This window comes from Ricinus communis, chromosome 10 (assembly GCF_019578655.1).
Source record: "Ricinus communis isolate WT05 ecotype wild-type chromosome 10, ASM1957865v1, whole genome shotgun sequence".
NCBI classification, from domain to species: Eukaryota; Viridiplantae; Streptophyta; class Magnoliopsida; order Malpighiales; family Euphorbiaceae; genus Ricinus; species Ricinus communis.
In genome coordinates, this window is record NC_063265.1 from 15,230,709 (window position 1) to 15,254,315 (window position 23,607).

General features: G+C 31.4%; 4 protein-coding genes across 4 annotated transcripts; all 4 read left to right on the forward strand.

Moving 5' to 3' along the window:
* Window positions 1-1,910: 1,910 nt before the first annotated feature.
* Window positions 1,911-9,712, forward strand: LOC8283958 (UDP-glycosyltransferase 73C3). Its single transcript, XM_002519396.4, has 2 exons — window positions 1,911-3,070; window positions 9,230-9,712. The coding sequence occupies exons 1-2, from the start codon at window positions 2,026-2,028 to the stop codon at window positions 9,661-9,663; spliced, it is 1,479 nt and encodes a 492-aa protein (XP_002519442.3). The 5' UTR covers window positions 1,911-2,025; the 3' UTR covers window positions 9,664-9,712.
* Window positions 9,713-13,682: 3,970 nt separating this feature from the next.
* LOC8283955 (UDP-glycosyltransferase 73C1) lies at window positions 13,683-15,380 on the forward strand. The gene has a single exon (XM_002519393.4). The coding sequence runs from the start codon at window positions 13,856-13,858 to the stop codon at window positions 15,329-15,331; it is 1,476 nt and encodes a 491-aa protein (XP_002519439.2). The 5' UTR covers window positions 13,683-13,855; the 3' UTR covers window positions 15,332-15,380.
* A 676-nt stretch (window positions 15,381-16,056) lies between these two features.
* On the forward strand, window positions 16,057-16,638 carry LOC125371381 (UDP-glycosyltransferase 73C6-like). The gene is made up of 2 exons (XM_048380359.1): window positions 16,057-16,292; window positions 16,374-16,638. The coding sequence occupies exons 1-2, from the start codon at window positions 16,057-16,059 to the stop codon at window positions 16,636-16,638; spliced, it is 501 nt and encodes a 166-aa protein (XP_048236316.1).
* A 2,587-nt stretch (window positions 16,639-19,225) lies between these two features.
* LOC8283953 (DEAD-box ATP-dependent RNA helicase 38) lies at window positions 19,226-23,008 on the forward strand. Its single transcript, XM_002519391.4, has 8 exons — window positions 19,226-19,596; window positions 19,820-20,113; window positions 20,540-20,767; window positions 21,073-21,138; window positions 21,368-21,772; window positions 21,861-21,969; window positions 22,384-22,469; window positions 22,724-23,008. The coding sequence occupies exons 1-8, from the start codon at window positions 19,336-19,338 to the stop codon at window positions 22,784-22,786; spliced, it is 1,512 nt and encodes a 503-aa protein (XP_002519437.2). The 5' UTR covers window positions 19,226-19,335; the 3' UTR covers window positions 22,787-23,008.
* Window positions 23,009-23,607: the final 599 nt, after the last annotated feature.

A 23,607-nucleotide genomic window follows, 5' to 3' on the forward strand; every position in this document is an offset into this window, starting at 1 on the left:
TGACGACGCCACATTGACTTAGAGCCAAAAGAATTTTCTCTTCGAGGGCTATTTTTATATTAAAATAAAATCGTGAAACTATAAGCTAAAAAGAGGTAAAAAATTTTATAACCTTGCATCTTATTTTATGAAAAGTTACGAATGTTTATAGGTTTTGTGTCCTTTAATTGCTTCTATTATGGTCAGCATAGTGATGCTTCTATCGATATTCTTCGTGCTAGAATCAAATAGAGCAATTTTTAGTGATGCGTTCTGGGTAGGTCCTTGATTCATAAGGCAATCAATTTTCGTACCACATTTCTTGCTTCCATTTAGACGGTCGTGAAAGGTGTTTGTATTAAGAATCTCAGCCCTAACTTTTATTGTTTTAGTTTTTCCATTAGATTGATGTATTAAGTCTTTTTTTAGGAAATAGCTTTTGTTTTCTTTTAATTTTTCAAATAATCATATTGCTGTTATTTTCAATCGGAAGTGTTTCTCACAGTCAGTATTTTCATTTCTTAGTTGCCAGCATTCTACACCATGATCCATTGTTTTAGCTTTCTATTAATTTAAGGTGTTTCTTTTAATATATTATGCAATAGATCAAGGACTAAATACCTCTGAATTTATAATTTAAAATTAAATAAATCTAATTTCAACTATTTTAATAAATATATCTATAATTTCTATTTAAAGATTAAATAGATTTAAATTTTAACTAAAATTAATAAAATTGACAACAACAGTATTAATGATAATTTGATAAAATTGAGAGTGATAGTGAAATAGAGACAGTAATTATTAATTTTAATTTTTTTGATAAAATATAAAATTTTAAAATTAAAATTAAAATTTTATATTAAATATTAATAATTTTTAAAATTTTATTTTATTTAACCAATTAAATAATGAATATGATAGACATGTTTATAATTTTTTTAAGATTTGAATCTATTTAATTTTTAAATAAAAAATTATAAATCTATTTATTAGAATAATTAAAATTAGACTTATTTGGATATAAATTATAAATTTAGAAAAATATTTAATTCATAAATACAAATTTAGAAAGTATTTAACCCTTTATCCATTATGTAACTACCAACTCTTGTTTCCTTTCTTTGTTTACAGTAGTCTGGTTTACTTTTATCTTGTTCTTTCAATATGAGCTATGTCGGGGTTTCTTTTACACTCCTCATAAATATCACTACATTGGTACCAAAATACTTCTGTTACTAATGGTAGAAAATCCTTTGCTCATATTAAGAAGACAAGACAGAAGACAAGACCCACCAAACTTATCAGAAGACAAGACATACAAAACTTGTCAGCAGATTTTCTACCATTTTATGCTCGAGGGTTTGAAAGAATGAATCTGGACACTCCTCCTTAATATCACTTAATTTTAATAAATTTAATTGTTCCAGCTAATAATAATATTATAATGATGAGTGCAGTTGCCAGCTTAAGTCAACATGCATTGCATCCATGATTAGTATAAGCAAAACTCCTAATTTGATCCTCGGATTTTACTAGTTTGTGCTTTTAGCCCCTTCAAATAAAAATATATGTCAATCCATCCACTGAATCAATTTATTCTCAGTTCAGTTGCATTATTTATTGAGTAATTTTAAGATCTAAACAGTGGACGCTTTTACTTAAAAGGGCTAAATATCATTAAAAAAGAAAAGCAAATTTTGAGAACATATTCTAGGTTTTGCCATTAATATTATTATAAGATGGAAGAAATATTTAAATATATTACTTTTTACTCCATTGTCTAAAGATAGAATCCATTTTATAATAATATGTTCTGTTAATTATAAGTGTTGTCCGTTGCTTTTTAATCATCAATAAAGTAACTAATAAATCTAAAGAAGATTGACATATATTATTATATTTATCTATGAATAATAAGGTACACAAATTAACAGATAACCCAAAAGTGGATGAAATTCTTCTTATAAGAAATAATTAAGGTTTCAGACGTTTCATCAGTTATCTTGTTCGTATCGGTGATTCTCCTTGATCAAAACAAGTGCCATGGCTTCCCAATTCGATCAACTTCATTTTGTTTTAGTACCTTTATTGTCTCCGGGCCACCTAATACCCATGATAGACATGGCCAAGCTTTTGGCAAACCATGGCATGATTGTCACTGTAGTAACCACACCTCTGAATGCCATCAAATTTACCTCAACAATCGAACGTACTTTTCAATCTGATCTAAATATTCAATTTCTTGAACTCCAGTTTCCTGCAGTTGAAGCTGGATTGCCAGAAGGGTGTGAAAACATGGACAAACTTCCTTCTAGGAACTTGATCAGGAACTTCTACACTGCTTCAGGTATGCTTCAGGATCGATTTGAGCAAGTGTTTGAAAAATTAGAGCCCCGTCCGAGCTGCATAATCTCCGGCAAGAACCTTCCGTGGACGAAAATAACTGCTCAGAAGTTTGGGATTCCAAGATTATTTTTCGACGGAATGGGGTGTTTTGCTTTCTCTTGTACACACAAACTTGAAGTTTCTAGAGTACATGAAACTGTCTCCAAGTTTGAGCAATTTGTAGTCCCTGATTTGCCTCATCGTATTGAATTAACAAGAGCCAAGCTACCTGAAATACTGAATCCTGGCTCGGAGGATTTGAAAGATGTCCGAGACAACATAAGAGCAACCGAACTTCTAGAACATGGGATTGTAGTAAATACTTTTGAAGAGCTGGAAACAGAATACATTAAGGAGTATAAAAAGGTTAAAGGAGACAAAGTTTGGTGTATAGGTCCAGTTTCAGCTTGCAACAAAACGGACGCAGACAAAGCTGAAAGAGGCCAAAAGGCCTCAATAGATGAATCCCAATTGCTGAAATGGCTTGATTTGAAGGAACCAGGATCAGTAATCTATGCTTGTCTTGGTAGCATTTGTGGCCTCACGACTACTCAACTTGTGGAACTTGGTTTAGGCCTAGAATCATCAAACCAGCCATTCATTTGGGTGATAAGAGAAGGCGAAAAATCACAAGGACTAGAGAAGTGGGTTATAGAAGAAGACTTTGAGAATAGGACTAAAGACAGAGGACTCATAATCAGAGGTTGGTCTCCTCAAGTACTGATCTTGTCCCATCAAGCTATAGGAGGTTTCTTGACACACTGTGGCTGGAATTCAACGCTAGAAGGTATCTCTGCTGGTGTGCCAATAGTGGCTTGCCCCTTGTTCGCTGAACAATTTTACAATGAAAAGCTGGTGGTGGAAGTGCTGAGAATTGGTGTTAGTGTTGGAGTTGAGGCAGCTGTGACATGGGGATTGGAAGACAAGTTTGGTTTAGTGATGAAGAGAGACCAGGTTAAGAATGCTATTGAGAAAGTAGTTGATAAAGGGAAAGAGGGAGAAGAGAGAAGGAAAAGAGCAAGAGAACTTGGGGATATGGCTAATAGAGCAATTGAGAAAGGAGGATCTTCTTACATCAACATGGAAATGTTAATCCAGTATGTTAAGAATGTATTAAGCAGTATGCCATATTGATAATTAAGTGATGTTGCTGTTCTTGATTATTGCCATGTTGCTTTTCAGTTTGAGTAATCAATAAAAAGAATTTCCAACTGCAATTGCCATAGGTTCTTCCTATGCTGGAGCCTAATTAAGGGGAAAAAGGACAGACACACAAGCCAGAGGTTTTTTCCAACTGTAACTGCCATTTGCTTGGCATGGCAACTAGCAGAGCACTAAAACCTACCTTCAACGATTTATTGAAAAAAAATGATGGGGTTTGGATTGGGCTTAGAAGCATCCAAGAGACAATTGAATACAAATAATGGGCCACAGAATTGCAAAGTTGGCCCTCAGAGCCGCAGTTTGCCACTTAATACAACAACAAATAATGGGCTGGACTCTCGATTCATTTCGGCTGCAACTATAATCTCATCGAAGAGAAACGACGGTCGTTTGCTATAATTCAAAGATCAACTACACGACGACACCTTATATGCATTATCAAAATCACCATATCTTTTAATAAACTAAAAATAAATTGCACTGTCAAAGTTGTCATTTTTGTAGCAAGAAAAGAAAAAAAAAAAAAAAAAGAATATAAAAACCCAGCTGAAGAGTTATTCATTCATTACCAATAGCAACACAATCCAATCATTAAGATTTGTATTCGAAAAGGATCATGAACAAGTTCATATGAGAGGACATCCAATGATAGCAAGACGTATTCCAAATCCAATTTCAAATCTCTTCCAAACAATCTTTTTTCCTTCTTCACTTCCTCCGGTGGAGGAGGAGGAGGCAGTAGAGGTCGTGGCGGCGGCGAAGACTCCAATTCTAAAGTATTAGATTCACAGGAAAAGCATATGGCAAGCCTGAATCCTCTGATGTATCAAAACCTCACTAATTTCCATCATCACCACAAAATGGAATTAGCCACGACTGTGGTGGTGATAATCCAATTCTCTCTGCATTTTTCTCATCCGTTTCTTCACTTCGACATGGACGAACTATTGCTCTCCATCATCACCAGTAGACCTTTTTAACTAAACCCATTAACAAGCTAAAATGTCATAATTTAATTGGTAATTAAACCAAAAAGTGAAACAAGAGATAAAAGTTTCACATTAGTACAATGTGGTAAAAAACCATTCAAATAAGATAGAAAGTTATTCAATCTAATGACTAGAATTAAAATATTCCAAATCTGATGGTTAAAATTCTCTAGGCACACAGTGAGCCTAAGTGCACTACAGAATGACTCAAAACTATCATATGGTTCATTTCGTTATTAATTAGTCTCATACATGTTAACACCATTTATTATCTTTGATATGAATTTTTTTTTTTTTTTTACGAACGAACACCTTTTTTTTTAGGATTCGTCAAAGATCTAACAAGTCCGAAATAGAATAAATATATCCTATTAAACTCATTATAAAATAAGACTAAATCTGAGTGTAATGAGGTTATTTTCTAAAATCGTATTCCTATTTTATTTAGGGAATCAAAATCAGATGAAAAATAATTAAATTTAAAACTTACAATATGAATTTAGAATATCTGTTATTAAGAAAAAAAAAAGATAAAAGACGATAGGTAATAATTATTTACGTTGAGCCTCGTCATATGAATTCTTTTTCACAACAAGTTTGTAAAATTATAGCTAATTTGATACGGAATTCAAATCTGTCGCATGATTTAAATGCTCTTTTGGTGATACCCTCAAAAAATTATTTCCCCAAATCCTTAAATCGCTTAATAAGTTTTTCTAATCATCAGATTACCGCCCTGATGGTATTAAACCATGCGAACATCAATGGAGACCCAATTGAAACTAGTTTCTACTTCTTGTCCGTATCTATCCTCCTCTTTGTCCTACACAGTTAAAACCTGTGTGTTAACCAGGGCTTACAAGAGCACGAAGGAGACAAGGGAAGCTTCATTTACATTCCTGTCTGGTTTGTATGAGTTTAACATTCAAACCTTACATATGAAAACATAAATAAATAAAAATGATATTCTAATGAATTTATTCGTGAAAATTGGTGACTTTTTGTGAAATATTATCTAAAATAGAATACTTGCATATATGTATAAAATTGAGGGGCCATGACTCCTCAATCATATTCTTTAATTATTTGAATTGAAATTCTTATATACTGTTTGAATTTTTTTATTCTATTTTGATAGTTTTATTATGAGATCTCTTTTTTTTTTTTTATATTTCTAAAATATAAATATATTGCTCGTTATAATTGATTCCATTAATAGCAGAGAGTGGATTTATCGTCTTAATAAAAACATCGATTTTTCTTTTTTAATCTAGAGTAAGGAATGTATGAAATATATATTAGGATTGTAATTCATACCTAATATTAAGATCCCGTATCAGTTATAAAATTTTTTAAAGAATGAATAGGTATAAATTAAAATATTTTCCAATCTCTTTTTCTATGTTTGATTAAAGGATAAACCTTCCTTTGAATACACATTCATTAAGAATCTTTATTCATTAATGAATAAGTGATGGTAGAATGGTTCTTATCTATAGAATCTTTCTTTTTTTTTTACAATTTTATTCAGTCACCATAATATTATTTTGTTTCATGCATATCCTCTTTAATAACTTTATTTTAGTTCCATGCACTCTAAAAATAAAATTCACAGTTCCTCCTAAATTAATTTATAACTTCGCTCCTGAATAATTGTGTTAGTATAACTACTTCTGAAAATTATACTTATCTATAAAAATCATAGATACAATTTGTATTTAAAAGATTTTAAAAATCAACCTTTTCTAAAATATAAATTTTGCTATTACATCTGTTGTTTAATCTAAAATGTGTCGAACATAATTTTTATCTGAAACTAAATATTATTTTAAGAGTTTTAATATAATTACATATTTAAAATTTAAACTCAAACTTTAATTAAATTAAAAAAAAACTATCATTTAATTTGCACGCTTTTAATTTATTTATTTTTTCTGTATTTACCAAATATCTGCAGTAGTAATTGTTGCAAAAAAATCATCTTTCCCTTCTAGTAAAAAGTCGTACCAAACGGGCCTAAAGAAAACTATAAATGCAGATCAACCGGAGAATAGGTTTCCTTCACAACCTCAATCGGTTGGTGAAAGCAATTATAAAAGAAAGGATAAAAGACCATTTAAATCCAAACATTTATATATTTTTTCATATTTATCCAAACCTTTTAATTTTGACAATTTTATCTTAATTTGAAAAATTGATTTTAATTATAACTGGCCTGGTTAAATTAATAAATTGAGTTTTATCTATAGTTGACGTGTCTGTCTGTCACTTGAAAAAAGAACAATGTTTTATTTATTTATGTTATTTCTAACGTAGAAAGTAATAAAAAAGAGCTCACAATTTAAATTTTTTTATTATTAATTTAAAACTAATTTTTAAAATGAAGAATAAATTTCTAGAAATATCACGAATTGAAAAAGAATTTAAGTAGGTCAAAGCTTCATAAGAGGGGTTTATATTACATGCCACATAAATAATTGTATTATTAAAAATATTATTTTCTTTTCTTAGTTGGCATACACACAATTCAAATTCTTGAATTAACTTAGTTAGATATAACTGAATTTTAATATTTAAATTATCAAAATCAAGAGATTTAGGTGAAATTAAGAAACGCGAAAAGATCTAAATTTATTTAGTAATTAATTCTAAAAGAAAAATCAAATCTGTATATTAATGAAAAATACACAAAAAGGAAAAAAATTATAAAATAAATAAAAACCCAATCCAACAGGGTGGAAAAGGATTCGCCAGTATAATTACGGCAAATCTATTATGTTTCCACGGCTTTGAATGCAGCATTTAATTTGACTTTTGTCACTCTTTTTTTTTTTCGCCAGTTGAAATTTTAACAATAGTAAAATATATATCCTATTAATACATCAAATTAATAAATAATAGATTTTATTAATTAATTTTAAATAATATTATATATATATATATATATATATATATATATATATATAAATTTATCAAAAGAAAAAGTAAACTGTGTCATCCAAAACTCTTTTTTTCGAAAAGACATAATAAACAAAATAAACAAATTTAAAAAATAAAAAAACTTAGCAAGTTCGGAAGCTTTGGTGAGAGGGCTAATAGTCTCGAAGAGGAAAATTCAGAAAAAGAGAAAAAAGAAGAAGAAGAAAGATTGAATGAATTACCCCGAACCTGCCTCCGCTATATATATATATATTCTTTAGTTTTACATAGACCTGTTCATGGGTCGGACTTGGACGGGCTCGGGTCGGGCCTGACCGGGCTTGACTTTATTTTGAACAAGTCCGAGCCCGCCCAAGTCCGGAAATTTTTTAATATCTCTCAGCCCAAGCTCGAATCCGAATTTTTTTAAAAATGTCCGGCCTGGCCCGACCAATTATTAAACCTGTAAATATGGGTCGGGCTGTGCGGGTTTGGGTCGGAATTGAGTTTAGTTTTATTTAAATATATTATTAATAACAATAAAATTATAAACAAAAATAATAGGTAGTTAAGTGGTAAATAACACTTAATTATAAATTAAAGATCACAAGTTTAAATGCTAGATATGATATTTTTTTTTTCTAATTAAACTAAACATCGGGCCGGGCCAGGCTTGGATTTTTATGGAAATTCCAAGTCCGGCTCCAAAAATTAGGGTTTTTTATGGGTTCGGGTCGGACCGGACTTGTACACAAAAATTATTGTCTAAGTCCGGCTCGAAGAGTGCGGGGCTGGGCGGGTACCTAGGCCCATGAACAGGTCTAGATTTACACAATAGCTAAGCGTGATCCCATCTTCCACTACCTCTGTCCAATAACCTCCCTCCCTACGCAACAAAAGAATGGAGCTCCAGCAGGGAATCTTTAATTTTTCTTTTTCAAGCTATAAAGAATTCTTTCTCAGGTCTTTTTTTTTTTTTTAAATAAAATAAAATACTCAGATAAGAATAGTAGGGAAATTGGTCGAGAATCAAGATTGCATATATTATTAAATAGAATCAGTCTAGTAGATTATTTGTAGACTAAACTAATTATATAATGACATGTTATATTTTTTTATTAAATATTATAATTTTATTAGTTAATTTTTAATTTAATAATAATAAATAAATTAACTAATATAATTACAACAACTAGTTGAAAATATCAATTACTATATAATTAATTTGATCTAAAAATAACGTGATAGATTTAGTTTACCTAATAATTTCTCAATCAAAATATGCTAAAATAAGACATACGCCGATTTCTAATTATTAAACCCTTTTCCTTTTGGTATTTATTACCAATTGCTAATCATTAAGACATGCCCATAATCATTGAGAACAATTAAAATCTGCTGAATTACTCGTTGTCCATATTAATCCTTCTATTCTTTGTCTTAATACAATTAAATGTCTTATACTATTAAATGTCTAAGTTGAGAATAGACATCCACAAATAGGAAAAGAGTAATAATTATGAATTGAAGTATGCAACTATTGACTAATACTAGTTGCGTGTGGAATCCATCTGCCAAATCCAAAGAAAGAATAAAAGGACATATAGACAAGTAATTCAGGAAAATCCAAATAAATTAGCCCAAACTAGTTCTTGTCCACATACTTTTGGCTTTGTAATCGCATAATCTAGGTTTTTTTTTTTGTTTCTTTGTTTACCATCACTGCCAAGTTTAAAGCAATGTTCTATATATATAGCAATAGAAGAGGGGACAACCATTTTCACATCCAGGTTGGGCACCACAGGTTGTAATTTTATCACATCCTTCAGTTGGAGGATTCTTAACACATTGCGGTTGGAATTCAACACTAGAAGGGATAAGTGCTGGCTTACCAATGGTTACGTGGCCACTTTTTGCTGACCAATTCTGCAACGAGAGGTTAGTTGTTGACGTGCTAAAAATTGGTGTAGAAGTTGGAGCTAAAGTTACTATCAGATGGGGTCAAGAAGAGAAGATTGGAGTGACAGTGAAGAAGGAAAATGTTACAAGGGCCATTAACAGGTTGATGGATGAAGGAGAGGAAAGTGAGGAAAGAAGAGAAAGAGCAAAAGAGCTTAGCAGGATGGCAAAAGAAGCAATGGAGGAAAAGGGTTCTTCTTATCTCAACATGAAATTATTAATACAAGATATTATGCAGCAGCAACAGCAAGCATGCACAATGTAACCATCATGACTAGTATATATAATACATTGTTAATATGCTTTTTGTGTTATTTAATCTTGATAGTTTCTTGATTTTCAAAAGAATGATCATATGCAATAATGTCGCTACCCGTCGCCTAATTTTTTGCAGATCTGATGTGGAATTTTGAACTTTTTCTCGGCTATCAAGTGAAAGATATTTCAATTGAGAATCGAACTATCTTCTATAGAATTTGTATAGTCATAGCTAGTTTGAAACGGACAAACTCATTATCGTAATACTAATATCGAAGTTAAATAGGAAAATCCAATTAAAGCGTGATTTTTGTATTTTTGAGATAATAATTTTTCACAAAAATCCTAATCTAAATTTTTTAAATCGCTTGATGAAACTGTTCAACCTACCACTTGAGATGGTAATGTTTTTAGAGTTAGTATTTCTTTTAATAATACAGACCCATTAAAACTAGTTTCCATCAATAATACAATTAAAATCTGCATGCTAAATAAGACTTACACAAGTCTGAAGAAAATAAAGGAAGCTTTATTTATATTTTTATATGATGTGAACAAGTTTAATACTCGAATTTTATATTTTAAAATATAAATAAATAAATAAAAGTAAGATTTTAAAATATTTTATTAGTATAGCTCGGTGAATTTTAAAAAAATATATTATATGTAATATGATAGTCGTAGAGACTGAATTAAGTATAACAATACTTCAGTCAATCCCTTTTTTTAATTATTTGATTTGAATTCTTATCTATTGCTGACTTTTCTATTCTACCTTTTTCTTTTGATAAGAAGAGGAGGAAAAAAATTTCGAAACGGGACCAAGCGCAGATAAGAGACACCATAAAGATCATGATTTATCTGGAGCAGGCCATCAGGAGGACACTACAAATAATGAAACCCCAACTCAAGGGAGATGGCGAAAGAAGCCAACCAATCCGCAGCAAAGTTAGCCTCTCTGAATGTATGTTGAATGACAATATACCAGCTTCTTCACAGCAGGAGTCTGATTTCACGAATCACAGGATCATTCGCATTAAATATAGCCTGATCACCAAGGATTAGTTGTACAGCACATAAGCTATTGATCTCAACAGTGATATTCTTCAATCCCAGCTCCTATGCCAGAGACAAACCTTTAAGAACACCCTAAAGCTCAGCTTTAGTAATAAAATAGATACCTATATTAAAAGCGAAGCCACCAACCCAATGACCCAGGTAATCCCTTGTCAACCCACCTGCAGGCGACAACCCATTCCTCTTAACTATCCCATCCGTATTGAGCTTATACCAACCCACTGATGAAGGATTCCAAGCAATATCAATAAATCCCCTAGCAATACCATGAACAAGAGCAGCATGAACTCAACTCAAAATATCACTAGCAGCAGATGTTACGTTTGCAGCTAGCCTATCCAATGGCAAATGCTCCTGAGCCAACAAGGCTTTGTTCCATCTCCCATATCCCTCGGATTTACAATATTAGTTAAAAACCAATTCTTTAGAGACGAGTTGAAGAAAACATCCTTACTGTCAGAGGAATAAACCTCAACCAGAAGTGCCTGGCAAAAATACAATCCGTTAGCAAATGAAGAATATCACCATTTTTACAAATATGATACACTGCATCTTGAGCCAAATGCCTCTCAACCCGACACTGATTAGTTAGGAGATTTTCCTTATAAGCCATCCACAACACTCGAACTCTTTTGAGGACTAACCCATTTTCAAATGGGATAATTATATTTTTAGCGTTTGAATTTGTCTAAGAAATAAAAATTAAGTAGTTGAATTTTTAAAATTAATAATTTAGTGTCTCAATTTGTAAAAAAAATAACAAAGTTGTGATTTTAATAAATGAATTTCAGGTTTTTTTTTTTTTTTTAAATTCTTATAGATATATATAAAAGAGTAAAAACTATTGAATAGGTCAAAAACTAAAGTAAATTTATTAGTGATATAGTCTTAGATTAAATTTTATTTTATATAACTCTATTTCTTTAACCTTTAGTAATTCTCAATTTAATAGTCATAATTCTTAATCTCTAATTCACGAATCTTAATATTTATTAAGTTATAAAACTCTAGTAACTTGTTGAAAACATGTTTGTATATGATAGACACATTTATTATTTTATTATTTTTACAATATATTTTTACTATATATCTTTTATTTTTCATTTCATTTAACATTAAAAAAATCTATATCAGTAATTATAATGTGTGACTTACTAAAAATATTATTTCATAATTTGTTTTATTGATTATCACATGTAATTATTAAATTTAAAAATTTAACTACTTCATTGTTATTTTTTTGACAAATTCAAATACCAAAAATATAATTATCCCCTTTCCAAATTAAGCTCCATTCACAATCCCCCAATTATTCTTCGTAAGCTTAGCATAGGCAGATTTTGTAGAAAATATGCCCCTTCGAGAAAAACCCCAAGAAATAACATCATTCCTCAGCTCAGAATTAAGGGGACAAACAGCAGCAATCCGCATCAAAATATGACTGGGCAAGTACTCATGGAACATTCCCCATCTCCACCCAGAGTGACTAACAGCCAGATCAGTAACTTTGCACTGAATCAGGTGAGCAAGGACAGGCTTAATGGCAACACTCATCAAGGTTGGAATGTTCCTCGATCATGCCAAAAACATACACTGCAACAACTGGTTATAATCCAAACCATACAACTACAGACAAACTCCCAAACCTTGCAAACAGCTAGGAGCCATTTGGTTCACTGAATACTGATCAGGCGTGCAACAATAAATTTTTTAATTTCTCTTCATTTAATTTCTAACTCCAACCATTAAATCGCTGGGTCAATAAAAACTACTTTTAAGAATTATATTTAATTTAAATAATAAAAAAAACAACTTGAAGACTGACCTTTATTAAAATATAAATTTTAGCTATCTTATCTGTTATATGTTTCTTTCTTGTTAATGGATACCTGCACTGCACTAGTAATTCCTGGCAAGAATGGAGGATGAGCAGGAGAATTCGTTAGTGTCACATCCTTAACCTGTCGGTGAAAGCAACTAGGAAAGAAAGGTCAAATCTGTACATACCTTCATGTCACGTCCTTTAATTTAATCTAAACCCCCCAAATTCATTCAACTCCCTTGAAAAACATTTCCCAATAAAATTCTTGCAAATCTATTATTTTCCCGCGGCGTTTGTTTTGGATATTCTTTGACATTCAAAAAGGAAAACGGAAACAATTCTTGTTTTGTTTCTCCGGCTAGAATTTTGTAACAGGAGCTAAAGCATCTTCCACTGCTTCACTCTCTCCATTTCTATCTCATCCGCTCGATCCACTGCATCAGAATTCAAGCTCCTGACAAGGAATCTTTAATTCTTCTTTTCAGGAATGTCATTTTTGTTATTGACTTTAATTAATTAACACCACACTTTAAAGACTAGTTCTCAGTTTTTTGTTTTTTCTTTTCAAAAAATATATAGAGAGAGTAAAATATAGCAAATTAACAATAATAAATAAATTAATATTTTATATTTTGATAATAGATATGTTATGTATTAATAATTTATCTATTTAATACATAAATAGAAATATTTCTATGATTTATTTAAAAAAAATTCGGATACTGTTATTTAGAATTTTAAGATGAAACTGATAGAGAATTAAAATATTTTAATAAAAAAACATGTGAGTTGCTAATTATTAAACCCTTTTTTCTTTTTGTATTGTATTACCAATTGCTAATTAATAAGACATGCCAATAATATTTAGAACAATTAAAATCAGCTTATATACTTATCGTCCATTTTAATCCTTCTATCTTTGTCTTAAACCAACTTCAAAATTGACATCCACAAATAGGAAAAGAGTAGTAATAATGAATTGAATGACCAACGCCTTGTAGCCTTACAATGTGAAGTATGCAATTATTGACTAATTCTGGTTGCGTGCAAAATCCATCACTGAATCCAAATAAAGAATGAAAGAACATATAGACAAGTAACTCGTGAAAATCCAAATAAGTTAAAATAACTAGTTCTTGTCCACATACTTTTTGCCTTTGTAATCATAATCTAGGTTCTCTTTTTTTTGTACCCTTCACTGCCAAGTTTAATGCAGTGTTATATATATATGTGTGTGTGTGTGTATAGCAATAGAAGAAGGGACGACCATTTTCACGTACTATAGACCTGTCATATTGCCATGGCTTCCGATTCCAAATCCCACCAATTGCATTTTGTCTTGTTTCCTTTCATGGCTCAAGGCCACATGATTCCTATGATGGACATAGCCAAATTGTTAGCTCAACACGGAGTGATAGTCACAATAGTCACTACACCGCTTAATGCTAAGCGTTCTGAACCAACCGTTGCTCGTGCTGTTAATTCTGGTCTCCAAATTCGATTCATTCAGCCCCAGTTTCCAGCTGAAGCAGTAGGACTACCAAAAGATTGTGAGAACATTGACATGCTGCCTTCGTTAGGGTTAGGCAATGAGTTCTTCTCCGCAACCAATTGGTTACAAGAACCTGTAGAAAGATTGGTTCAGGAGCTAAATCCAAGGCCTAGTTGCATAATTTCTGATATGTGTTTACCCTACACAGGTCAGCTTGCTAGCAAGCTTGGTGTTCCAAGAATCGTTTTCAATGGCTCTTGCTGCTTTTGCATGCTGTGCACAGACAGAATATACAACTCCAGGATGCTGGAAGACATAAAATCTGAATCCGAGTACTTTGTTGTTCCTGAATTACCTCATCATATTGAATTCACCAAAGAGCAGCTGCCAGGAGCAATGATTGATATGGGTTATTTTGGTCAGCAGATTGTAGCTGCTGAAACAGTTACTTACGGTATTATTATCAATTCTTTTGAAGAAATGGAGTCTGCATATGTCCAAGAATACAAAAAGGTAAGAGGAGATAAAGTCTGGTGTATTGGTCCCGTTTCATTATGCAATAAAGACAACTTAGATAAGGTTGAAAGAGGAGATAAGGCCTCAATTCAAGAATCTGATTGCACGACTTTTCTCGACTCCCAAAGACCAGGTTCTGTAATATATGTTTGCTTTGGTAGCCTCTGTAACTTAGTGACTTCTCAATTGATAGAGCTTGCTTTAGGCTTAGAAGCATCAAAGAAACCATTCATTTGGGTTATAAGAGGAAAAGGAAAATCAAAAGAATTAGAAAACTGGATCAACGAAGACGGTTTTGAAGAAAGAACTAAAGAGAGAGGCATTATAATCAGAGGTTGGGCACCACAGGTTGTAATTTTATCACATCCTTCAGTTGGAGGATTCTTAACACATTGCGGTTGGAATTCAACACTAGAAGGGATAAGTGCTGGCTTACCAATGGTTACGTGGCCACTTTTTGCTGACCAATTCTGCAACGAGAGGTTAGTTGTTGACGTGCTAAAAATTGGTGTAGAAGTTGGAGCTAAAGTTACTATCAGATGGGGTCAAGAAGAGAAGATTGGAGTGACAGTGAAGAAGGAAAATGTTACAAGGGCCATTAACAGGTTGATGGATGAAGGAGAGGAAAGTGAGGAAAGAAGAGAAAGAGCAAAAGAGCTTAGCAGGATGGCAAAAGAAGCAATGGAGGAAAAGGGTTCTTCTTATCTCAACATGAAATTATTAATACAAGATATTATGCAGCAGCAACAGCAAGCATGCACAATGTAACCATCATGACTAGTATATATAATACATTGTTAATATGCTTTTTCTGTAATCTCATCTGGATATTTTCTTGATTATCAAAAGCATGATTATCATACTTTGTGAATAACAGAATCTTTCATATCAATTTTAGAGTGACGAATTTCATCTTACTTTATTTTAGTCAAACAAATTTTAAATGGAGATAAATTCACAAAGATTTGATGAATGAATGAATTAATTAATTAAAGCAAGTTTAAAGATGAGATTAAATTATATAAACTTAATTTGCTATACTTGAATTCAACTTTGCAGCCTGACTTCAATCTGCCATCAAGCCAAAACTTGTTAGTCAGCTCGATATATTTTAATGCACTACTGTTAAGGCATTCGAATTTTGCAAGTTTTTTTTCCTTTGTTACTATCATATAAATTCTTTATTAATTTATTCTCCTGTTTCATTATGCAAAAAAGAAACTATATTATAAATATATGTAAAAGAAGGTGCTCGCTGTATTAGATTAATAGACATCTGCTCATTTGAGGATTCTTTTTATCAACATTTAACATCAATTAATTTATTTAATTTTGAAAGCCTTTAAGCCCATGCATCCTCATATATGTAATGTAACACCTAAACGTTTAGTCTATTGATCTTGAATTTCATGGCTTCCACAGCCCACCAACTCCATTGCTTATCTTGTTTCCTTATATCGCTCGAGGCCCTATATATTATTCCTATGATTGACATGGCAAGATTGCTAGCTAAGCATGGCATGATTGTCTCTACTGTTACCGCACCGCTTAACTCAAAGCGCTTTGCGTCAATTCTACCTTCACTGCACTTATCAACTGATTTCTTCTCTGCATCACATTTACTACACAAACCAGCAGAAAGATTGCTTGTAGAAGTAGAACCAAGGCCTATTTGCATAATCTCTGATACTTCATTGCCTTTCACAAGTCAGATTGCTTGTAAAGCTTTGTATTCCAAGAATTTCTTTCAGTGGATTTTCTTGTTTTAGTATGTTTGTTGTGCCTGGTTTGCCTGATCGTATTGAGTTAGCCAGAAACAGCTGGTTGAAGCCATGTTTGGAAATATACAAGTGCTTATGGAACCAACGGTAGAAGCTGAAATGATAAGTTATGGGATATGTTCAATGATGAGATTATTTTTAATTCTTTTGAAGAGTTGGAATCAGGATATGTCCAAGAATACGAAAAAGGCAAACGGTAACAAGGCAAAGTGTATTGGTCCAGTTTCACTGTGCAACAAGGACAATTACTTGGATAATCTCCAAAAAGGAGATTTAAAGAATCTGAATGCATGAGATTTCTTGGTAACTTCTCAATTGATAGAGCTTGGTTTGGGAATAGAAGCATCAAGCAGGCCATTCATTTGGGCTATAAGAGGTGGAGAAAAATCAAAAGAATTAACAATATGAAACCAGATCATAAAAAGGTCATCCATTCTGAATTTTTTTTGAATCCAGTATATTTAATTTTAGTGTTCTTACGATTCTATAGTCAAACAACATCTTATGTTATTAGTTTCAACTATTTATATATATATTATCAACCATTTCTTATTCTGTTTCGATATGCAATTCGATTCATTCATACACTCTCGTATCCTAAAATATTATTATTCTAGAAATCTATTAGAAACCGTTTCTTATTCAGATATCCTATTCTTGCCTTGGCGTCTACTTTCTACTCTCATTGGACAGCTTTTTTGGACTGGACTGTGACACAGATAATAAAACCGGAAAAGAAACAAAGGAGAGAAGACTTTTGATTTGTGGCTGGGCACCACAAGTAGCATTATTGTCGCACCCATCAATTGGATGATTCTTAATACATTATGGATGGAATTCAACACTAGAAGGAACATGTGCACTCGAGCCAATGGCAACATGGCCTCTTTCTTGCTGATCAGTTCATGAATGAGAGGTTACTAGTTGATGTGTTAAGATTGGTGTGAAGCTAATTGGTGCAGAAGTTAATGTGAGATGGGGAGAAGAAGAGAAAATTGGAGTGCTGGTGAAAAGGGAAAATGTTACAAGGGCCGTTAACAGACTGATGGATGAAGGAGTGGAAACAGGGAAAGAAGAAAAACAACTAAGCAATGGAGGAAAAGGGTCCTTCTTACCTCAACTTGAAACTATTAATCAATACAATATATCATGCAGCAGCAAGCATTCACAAAGTAATTATATCATGATAAAAAATGGTCCTCTTAATTCATGATCAGTAGAGTATGCAAGTTCCATTTTATTCCAACAAATTGTATGTAATGGAGGAATATTCACTGAGATTGATTAATGAAAGTTTAAAGACTCTTATCAGATTGAAATTTACCATAAAGAATTGCCCAAGTGTAACTTAGATTCAGAACTCTCCAGTATACCTCCAAGGCAAAGCTCATTTGCTGGCTAGCTATATTTTAATATATTCTCAAGTGCCATATAAGCATTAGAATTACGTAAAACTTTTTATGTAAATTGTAATTGTTTTATTAAATTCATTGTAAAATAAAAAAGGAAATTATACTAACATATATATCACTATCAATTGCTTCTTTTTTTTTATTATCTTATCATTTCATTTTTAGATCCATAGAGAAAATAGTTAGCATTAAATTCGTCAAACGGTATGGAACATCTTACTATATAATTTTAATTAAGATACATAATAATTATTTACAGTAAATATTTAATTATCAATAATGATATTCTTATTAATTTCATTTTTAAGATCTTTATAAAATTAATAAAAAATATCAGATTGAATTATTCAACTACTCAATGACTAGCAAAATAAATAAAAATATTATATACTAAACTTATATATTTACAAGTCTTATACTCTAGTATTCTTTTTGATATTTTTGTATTAGAATAGTTCTAGTAGTTTTTTTTTTCTATTTTTATCAAAAATATTTTATTATTTATTTTAATAATATTTCTATATATATTAATTTCTAAAATCTAAAATATTTTTAACATGTATGTTTAATTTTTGATACATAAATTTTTTATTTTCATATGTGTACTTACTTTTGACACATAAGATCAAATTTATGTATAAATTTATAATTTTTCTATTAATTTATTGATTCATGAGTTACATTCTAATTGAACACTGACTTTGATACTAAAAATAATACATTAGTTATATTTTAATATTATATTAACTAATAAATAAATTTCTAATAAGATAATAATACTGATCTAAAAAAATAATATTTTAAATATAATATTATTAAATAATAAATTAGTTTTATAACAATTGATAATTTTAATCTAGAAAATAATATTTAATAATAAATTAAAATTTTAATTATATAAATAGATTTTTAATTTTTGAAAAATAGTAAAAATAATTATATTAATATGTTACTTTATATAATATTAAGATTAATTAATAAATAATTTTTAAAAATAATTTTTATATTAATAAAGTTTTAAAATTTTAAAAATAATTTATTATATTTTAAAATTTTATAAATCAATATTAAATTAATTTTTATTAAATCATATTTATTAATTTAATTTTATAATAATAATAATTTTGAAATCTATGAATAAACGATTAATAGTTTATTAATTTAATAAATTATTTAATAATGCTACTAAATAAAAAAAATAAAAAAAATTCCAAAACGCTTAGATCTTCACTTCGGGTTCTAATCGGAGTCAATTGAGACAACAATGAAAAGAATTATTAAACAAACTTACAATTTAAGTTATGAAGAGGATCAAATTTATAGAATAGGGTAAATTTAATTTCATGGCGGTGCAGAATTATGAAGGAATTGAAATAATAAATTGTCTTACCAATTTTACTATTTTTTTTCCAAAAAAAAAAATTGTGCTTAAATGTTAAGCCAACTTTACCGCTTAAGAAAAGATTAAAATGATTTAGTATAAAAACTCATTGCTTTGATCTTTTCCCCTTTCTAGTACACTCTCTAATAATTTGCCGATCTGAATCAGCTTCTCTAGAGACCACTAAACTAAACAACAATGGCTGACGACACCAAGACCGCCACAACCACGGCGGCAGAGACAGAAGCTAAGCCGCAGGTGGCTGAGATTAAACGATCCTGGGGCGATGTAGCTGACGATGAAGAAGAAGAAGAAGAACAGAGCGAAACTGCTACTACTGCTGCTTCCACATCTAAAGAAAAGGGAGTATCGGAATTAGGAGTGGATAAATTAAAAATTGAGGATGATAACAGAGAAGAGAAAGAGTTAGATGAACCCGATGATTCCAGAATTCAAGCTGTACGATTTCTACTCTCTTTTTAGCTCTTTTGTTGATTAGGGTTTTTGAGATTTTGGCTGTTACAAATAAAATTCTGTCTTTTTGAGAGTTCTGGAGCTAAGTTGCATGAAAGGAATAGATTAAAAAAAAAAGTCTTTTAATTTGTTTATGTAATTAAAGTTAATGAGATTTGGGTTTTTATGTAGTAGCATGAAAAAATTGTTTGTCTATTCTGATGTGCAGGTTACATCTGGTGATACACCATATACATCAGCTGCTACATTTGAAGATTTAAACTTATCGCCGGAGCTATTAAAGGGTTTATATGTGGAGATGAAATTTCAAAAACCCAGCAAAATTCAAGCAATCAGTCTTCCTATGATTTTAACTCCACCTTATAAAGATTTGGTTGCTCAAGCTCATAATGGTTCTGGTAAAACAACTTGTTTTGTATTGGGGATGTTAAGCCGTGTTGATCCTAAGAATTCAAGAACACAAGCTCTTTGCATTTGTCCTACAAGAGAATTATCCCTGCAGGTTTTTTTATCTTTATTTGATGCCCTATTTTTTTCTGTCTATTTAGCGCATCCAAATGATTAAAAAAGCATTATACGTATAAAATTGAAAAGGAAGTTATGACAAACCTAGAAAAAACAGAAGCTAAGAATAGTAATCTTCGAGGAATGGGATCAAGAATCCTTATTACTTTGACACAAGAAAGGGATGTGGAATCTGACCAATCAAGTCAGTAGTTGGAATTTGTAATTTTTGTATTTATTGACCAAGAAAAATAAAAGACACCCTATTTAATCGGTAAAAGTTCTTTTTGAAACCCTGACGCCAAGTTGTGGATGTCATTAGACTATGTTTTGAGATATTTAATTAGTTGATTGTTAGGACTATGATAGTAATGTAATGGAAATTATAATTTGGATTTTTGTTATTTGGTTAAAATGGTTGCAGAATCTGGAAGTTCTTCGGAGAATGGGAAAGTACACAGGGATTAGTTCACACTGTGCTGTACCAATGGACAAAGGAAACAATGACAGACCTAAACCCCTGTCATATATATCTGCTCAAGTAGTAATTGGTACGCCTGGCACCATAAAGAAACTTTTGTCACTGAGGAAATTGAGCATTAGTGATATGAAAGTTCTTGTTTTTGATGAGGCTGATCAGATGCTGGCCAAGGTACCTATATTACATTTATTAACATTTTTAACTTGGTTCTAGCACTTTCTGACTGATTTTGCTGTGAACTTGACATTTTTGTTTTTGTTCACTTTCTGTTGAAAAATAGTAAAAAACCATATTGTTTGCATGCTGCTTTCTGATTTTAGGCTATTTCATTGTGTTGTTAAGAATTTAATTTATACACTAAAAAGAAGCTTTCCTTTTAGAAGCCATCATCTATTCTTTGACTTCTATTTGTTGCATAAAGCAGCAGTTGTGAAAGTTATTGATGCTTAGTTGCTAATGATGTTGAACTGATGTAGGAGGGCTTTCAAGATGACTCCTTGAGGATAATGAAGGATATTCAAAGATTCAGTCCTAGCTGCCAGGTTTGTCATGCTAAATTTGAGTGGTATTTGCTTAGAAGTTTCTTATGGTTCTTTTTTTTTTTGAACTTCATGAACTATAACATTCTTCTATGTCAATAAAAACATGCTTTCTTGAATATGTATTAGTTTTTTACATAGCAGTCCTTGTCATCAAAATGAGAAAACGTACTTACCTGTCCACATGTAAAGAACAGTGATTAACTTGTTTCTATTTCCAATTTTGTTCCAGGTTCTTTTCTTTTCTGCCACCTTTAATGAGGATGTCAAAAATTTTGTATCACGGGTTGTGAAGCAGGGATCCAATCAACTCTTTGTGAAGAAAGAAGAGCTATCCTTAGATGCTGTAAAGCAGTACAAGGTGTATTGCCCTGATGAGATGGCCAAGGTTCTAGTGATAAAAGACAGAATTCTTGAACTAGCTGAGAAATTGGGGCAGACAATTATATTTGTTAAAACAAGACGCAGTGCTAGCATGTTACACCAGGCACTTGTAGACTTGGGTTATGAAGTAACCACCATTCACGGTGCACTCAATGTGGAAGATCGAGACAAGATAGTCAAAGAATTTAAAGATGGTTTAACTCAAGTTCTGATATCGACTGATGTTCTTGCCCGAGGGTTTGATCAACAGCAGGTGACTCCTTCTGTCTAAAGCAAAATGCTCTTATTGATTGCTTAGTGTATTGGCCATGATATTGACCTTAATGTTGATTATTTTCTAGGTTAATTTGGTTATCAATTATGACCTTCCTGTAAAGTACGGGACTTCGGAGCCTGATTATGAGGTTTACTTGCATAGGATTGGTAGGGCAGGGCGTTTTGGTCGTAAAGGTATGTTTGTTTGCTGGACTCTGCTTTACTGATCATATGTGCATTTTTCTATACAAGTATGGTCCTTAGAAGATGATGGTTTTTTTTTTTTTGGGGGTGGGCGGGGGTGTCGTCTATCGTGAGAAATATCCGTTGCTTTGCTACTAGATGTAATTGCATTGCATTTGTCTGGCGATTCAATTTTCCAAAAGTTATAGCATTGGCTGTTAAGTGTATTTCAATTCCATAGCAGCAGACAGGAAGTTTGATGATATTATGTTATGGTATTATCTGTGAAAAGAAAGTTGTTTATTGTATTAGACTGTATTCTATTCTTTGTAGCGAACTGGATGATTTGGTTCCTATCACTTACAATGTATTTTAATTGTGACCATAGCAGTTATGGATTCTAAATTTTCCTATGCAATCCTGCAGGGGTTGTCTTCAATTTTGTGATGTTTGACAGCGATAGTACGATCATGGAAAAAATTGATAGATATTTTGGGACCCGAGTGACAGAGGTAATGTCCAAGGCTTTCTCTCACCAATTTAAACATTATCTCAGTTGGTCATTAATTATTGGGTAGAATAAAAAGATTTAATACCAAATAACAGCTAAAGATTAAGAAAAGAAAGAGAAAAAAGATAAAATCCTATATGAGAGTTATAGTGGCTGTGTTGCGAGTTTCTTTGATTATATATGGAGGGTGGTGTTTATTGTATACAATAGCTGAAATTGTCTAAGTTGCTATCTTGCCTATACTTGCTGATGCAGATACCATCCTGGAACAGCGAGGAGGATTTTACGGTTGCTCTACAATCAGCCGGGTTGATGTAATATCGGCATATGGTCTTTCAATTTCTTGGTGAAACGTGTATGTTAGTTGGTCTCTTTCGGAAGTTTCATATCTTGTCTCAATCACTGGATTCTAGTAGAGTGGTGTTGGTGTTAGTAGAGTCGCGGAATTTTGTCAGGAACAAGTGTTATTTGATTTGTTGCGTTGTGCCCCTTTTTGTATCGAGAATAATAGTTACTAATAAAATCATTGGCTTATAAAAATCTCTACCCTATAGTTTTAAAATCTTTTATTTCAGTATTTTGATTTCATTTTTAAACTTTTTGAAATTATCAATTTATGTGGTGTGAATTTGCCACTGTAGAAAACAGAGACCAAGTCACCATACTTAGCATCGATCAAATATAATGTAAATGTTAAAATTAAAATTAATCTTAAAATTAAAAATTTTAAAAATTTATTAATAAATACAAAACGCAGAATATTCTCTGCAATTATGGAAAGTTGACATAATGGACTATCTAACCCGACCATAAGGTATGAAGAAGAGGAGCGGAAGCTGGAAAAAGAAGTTAGGATATTCAACTCTGTTAAATTCTTGTAAGTTGTAACATTTCGACCAAATTAGTTGTAATGGTATCACGTAATTGCTGTTTCCAATTATGATTTTTCTTTTCCTCTTGGGAAGTAACATTATGGGTGGGTTTTGAAATATTTTGTTGTCTTCTGTGGAAAAATAAAATTGTATTGATATGAGATTCTAATACAGGGTGTTAGTGGTGCTTCCCCATTATTTGGTCTCAAGGGAAAACTTGAAAGAAAATTTAAATTCAACCGAACGAAAAGATTTCTGTAATAATAA

Excerpts from the sequence above, each read along its gene's own strand:
- LOC8283953 (XM_002519391.4), top strand. The coding sequence starts at position 19,336 with ATGGCTGACGACACCAAGACCGCCACAACCACGGCGGCAGAGACAGAA. Across the intron at positions 20,114-20,539 it reads CAAGAGAATTATCCCTGCAG|AATCTGGAAGTTCTTCGGAG; the intron begins GTTTTTTTATCT and ends AAATGGTTGCAG. Across the intron at positions 21,773-21,860 it reads GAGGGTTTGATCAACAGCAG|GTTAATTTGGTTATCAATTA; the intron begins GTGACTCCTTCT and ends ATTATTTTCTAG.
- LOC8283958 (XM_002519396.4), top strand. The coding sequence starts at position 2,026 with ATGGCTTCCCAATTCGATCAACTTCATTTTGTTTTAGTACCTTTATTG. Across the intron at positions 3,071-9,229 it reads CAGAGGACTCATAATCAGAG|GTTGGGCACCACAGGTTGTA; the intron begins GTTGGTCTCCTC and ends TTTCACATCCAG.
- LOC8283955 (XM_002519393.4), top strand. The coding sequence starts at position 13,856 with ATGGCTTCCGATTCCAAATCCCACCAATTGCATTTTGTCTTGTTTCCT.
- LOC125371381 (XM_048380359.1), top strand. The coding sequence starts at position 16,057 with ATGGCAAGATTGCTAGCTAAGCATGGCATGATTGTCTCTACTGTTACC. Across the intron at positions 16,293-16,373 it reads CAGATTGCTTGTAAAGCTTT|CCAGAAACAGCTGGTTGAAG; the intron begins GTATTCCAAGAA and ends GTATTGAGTTAG.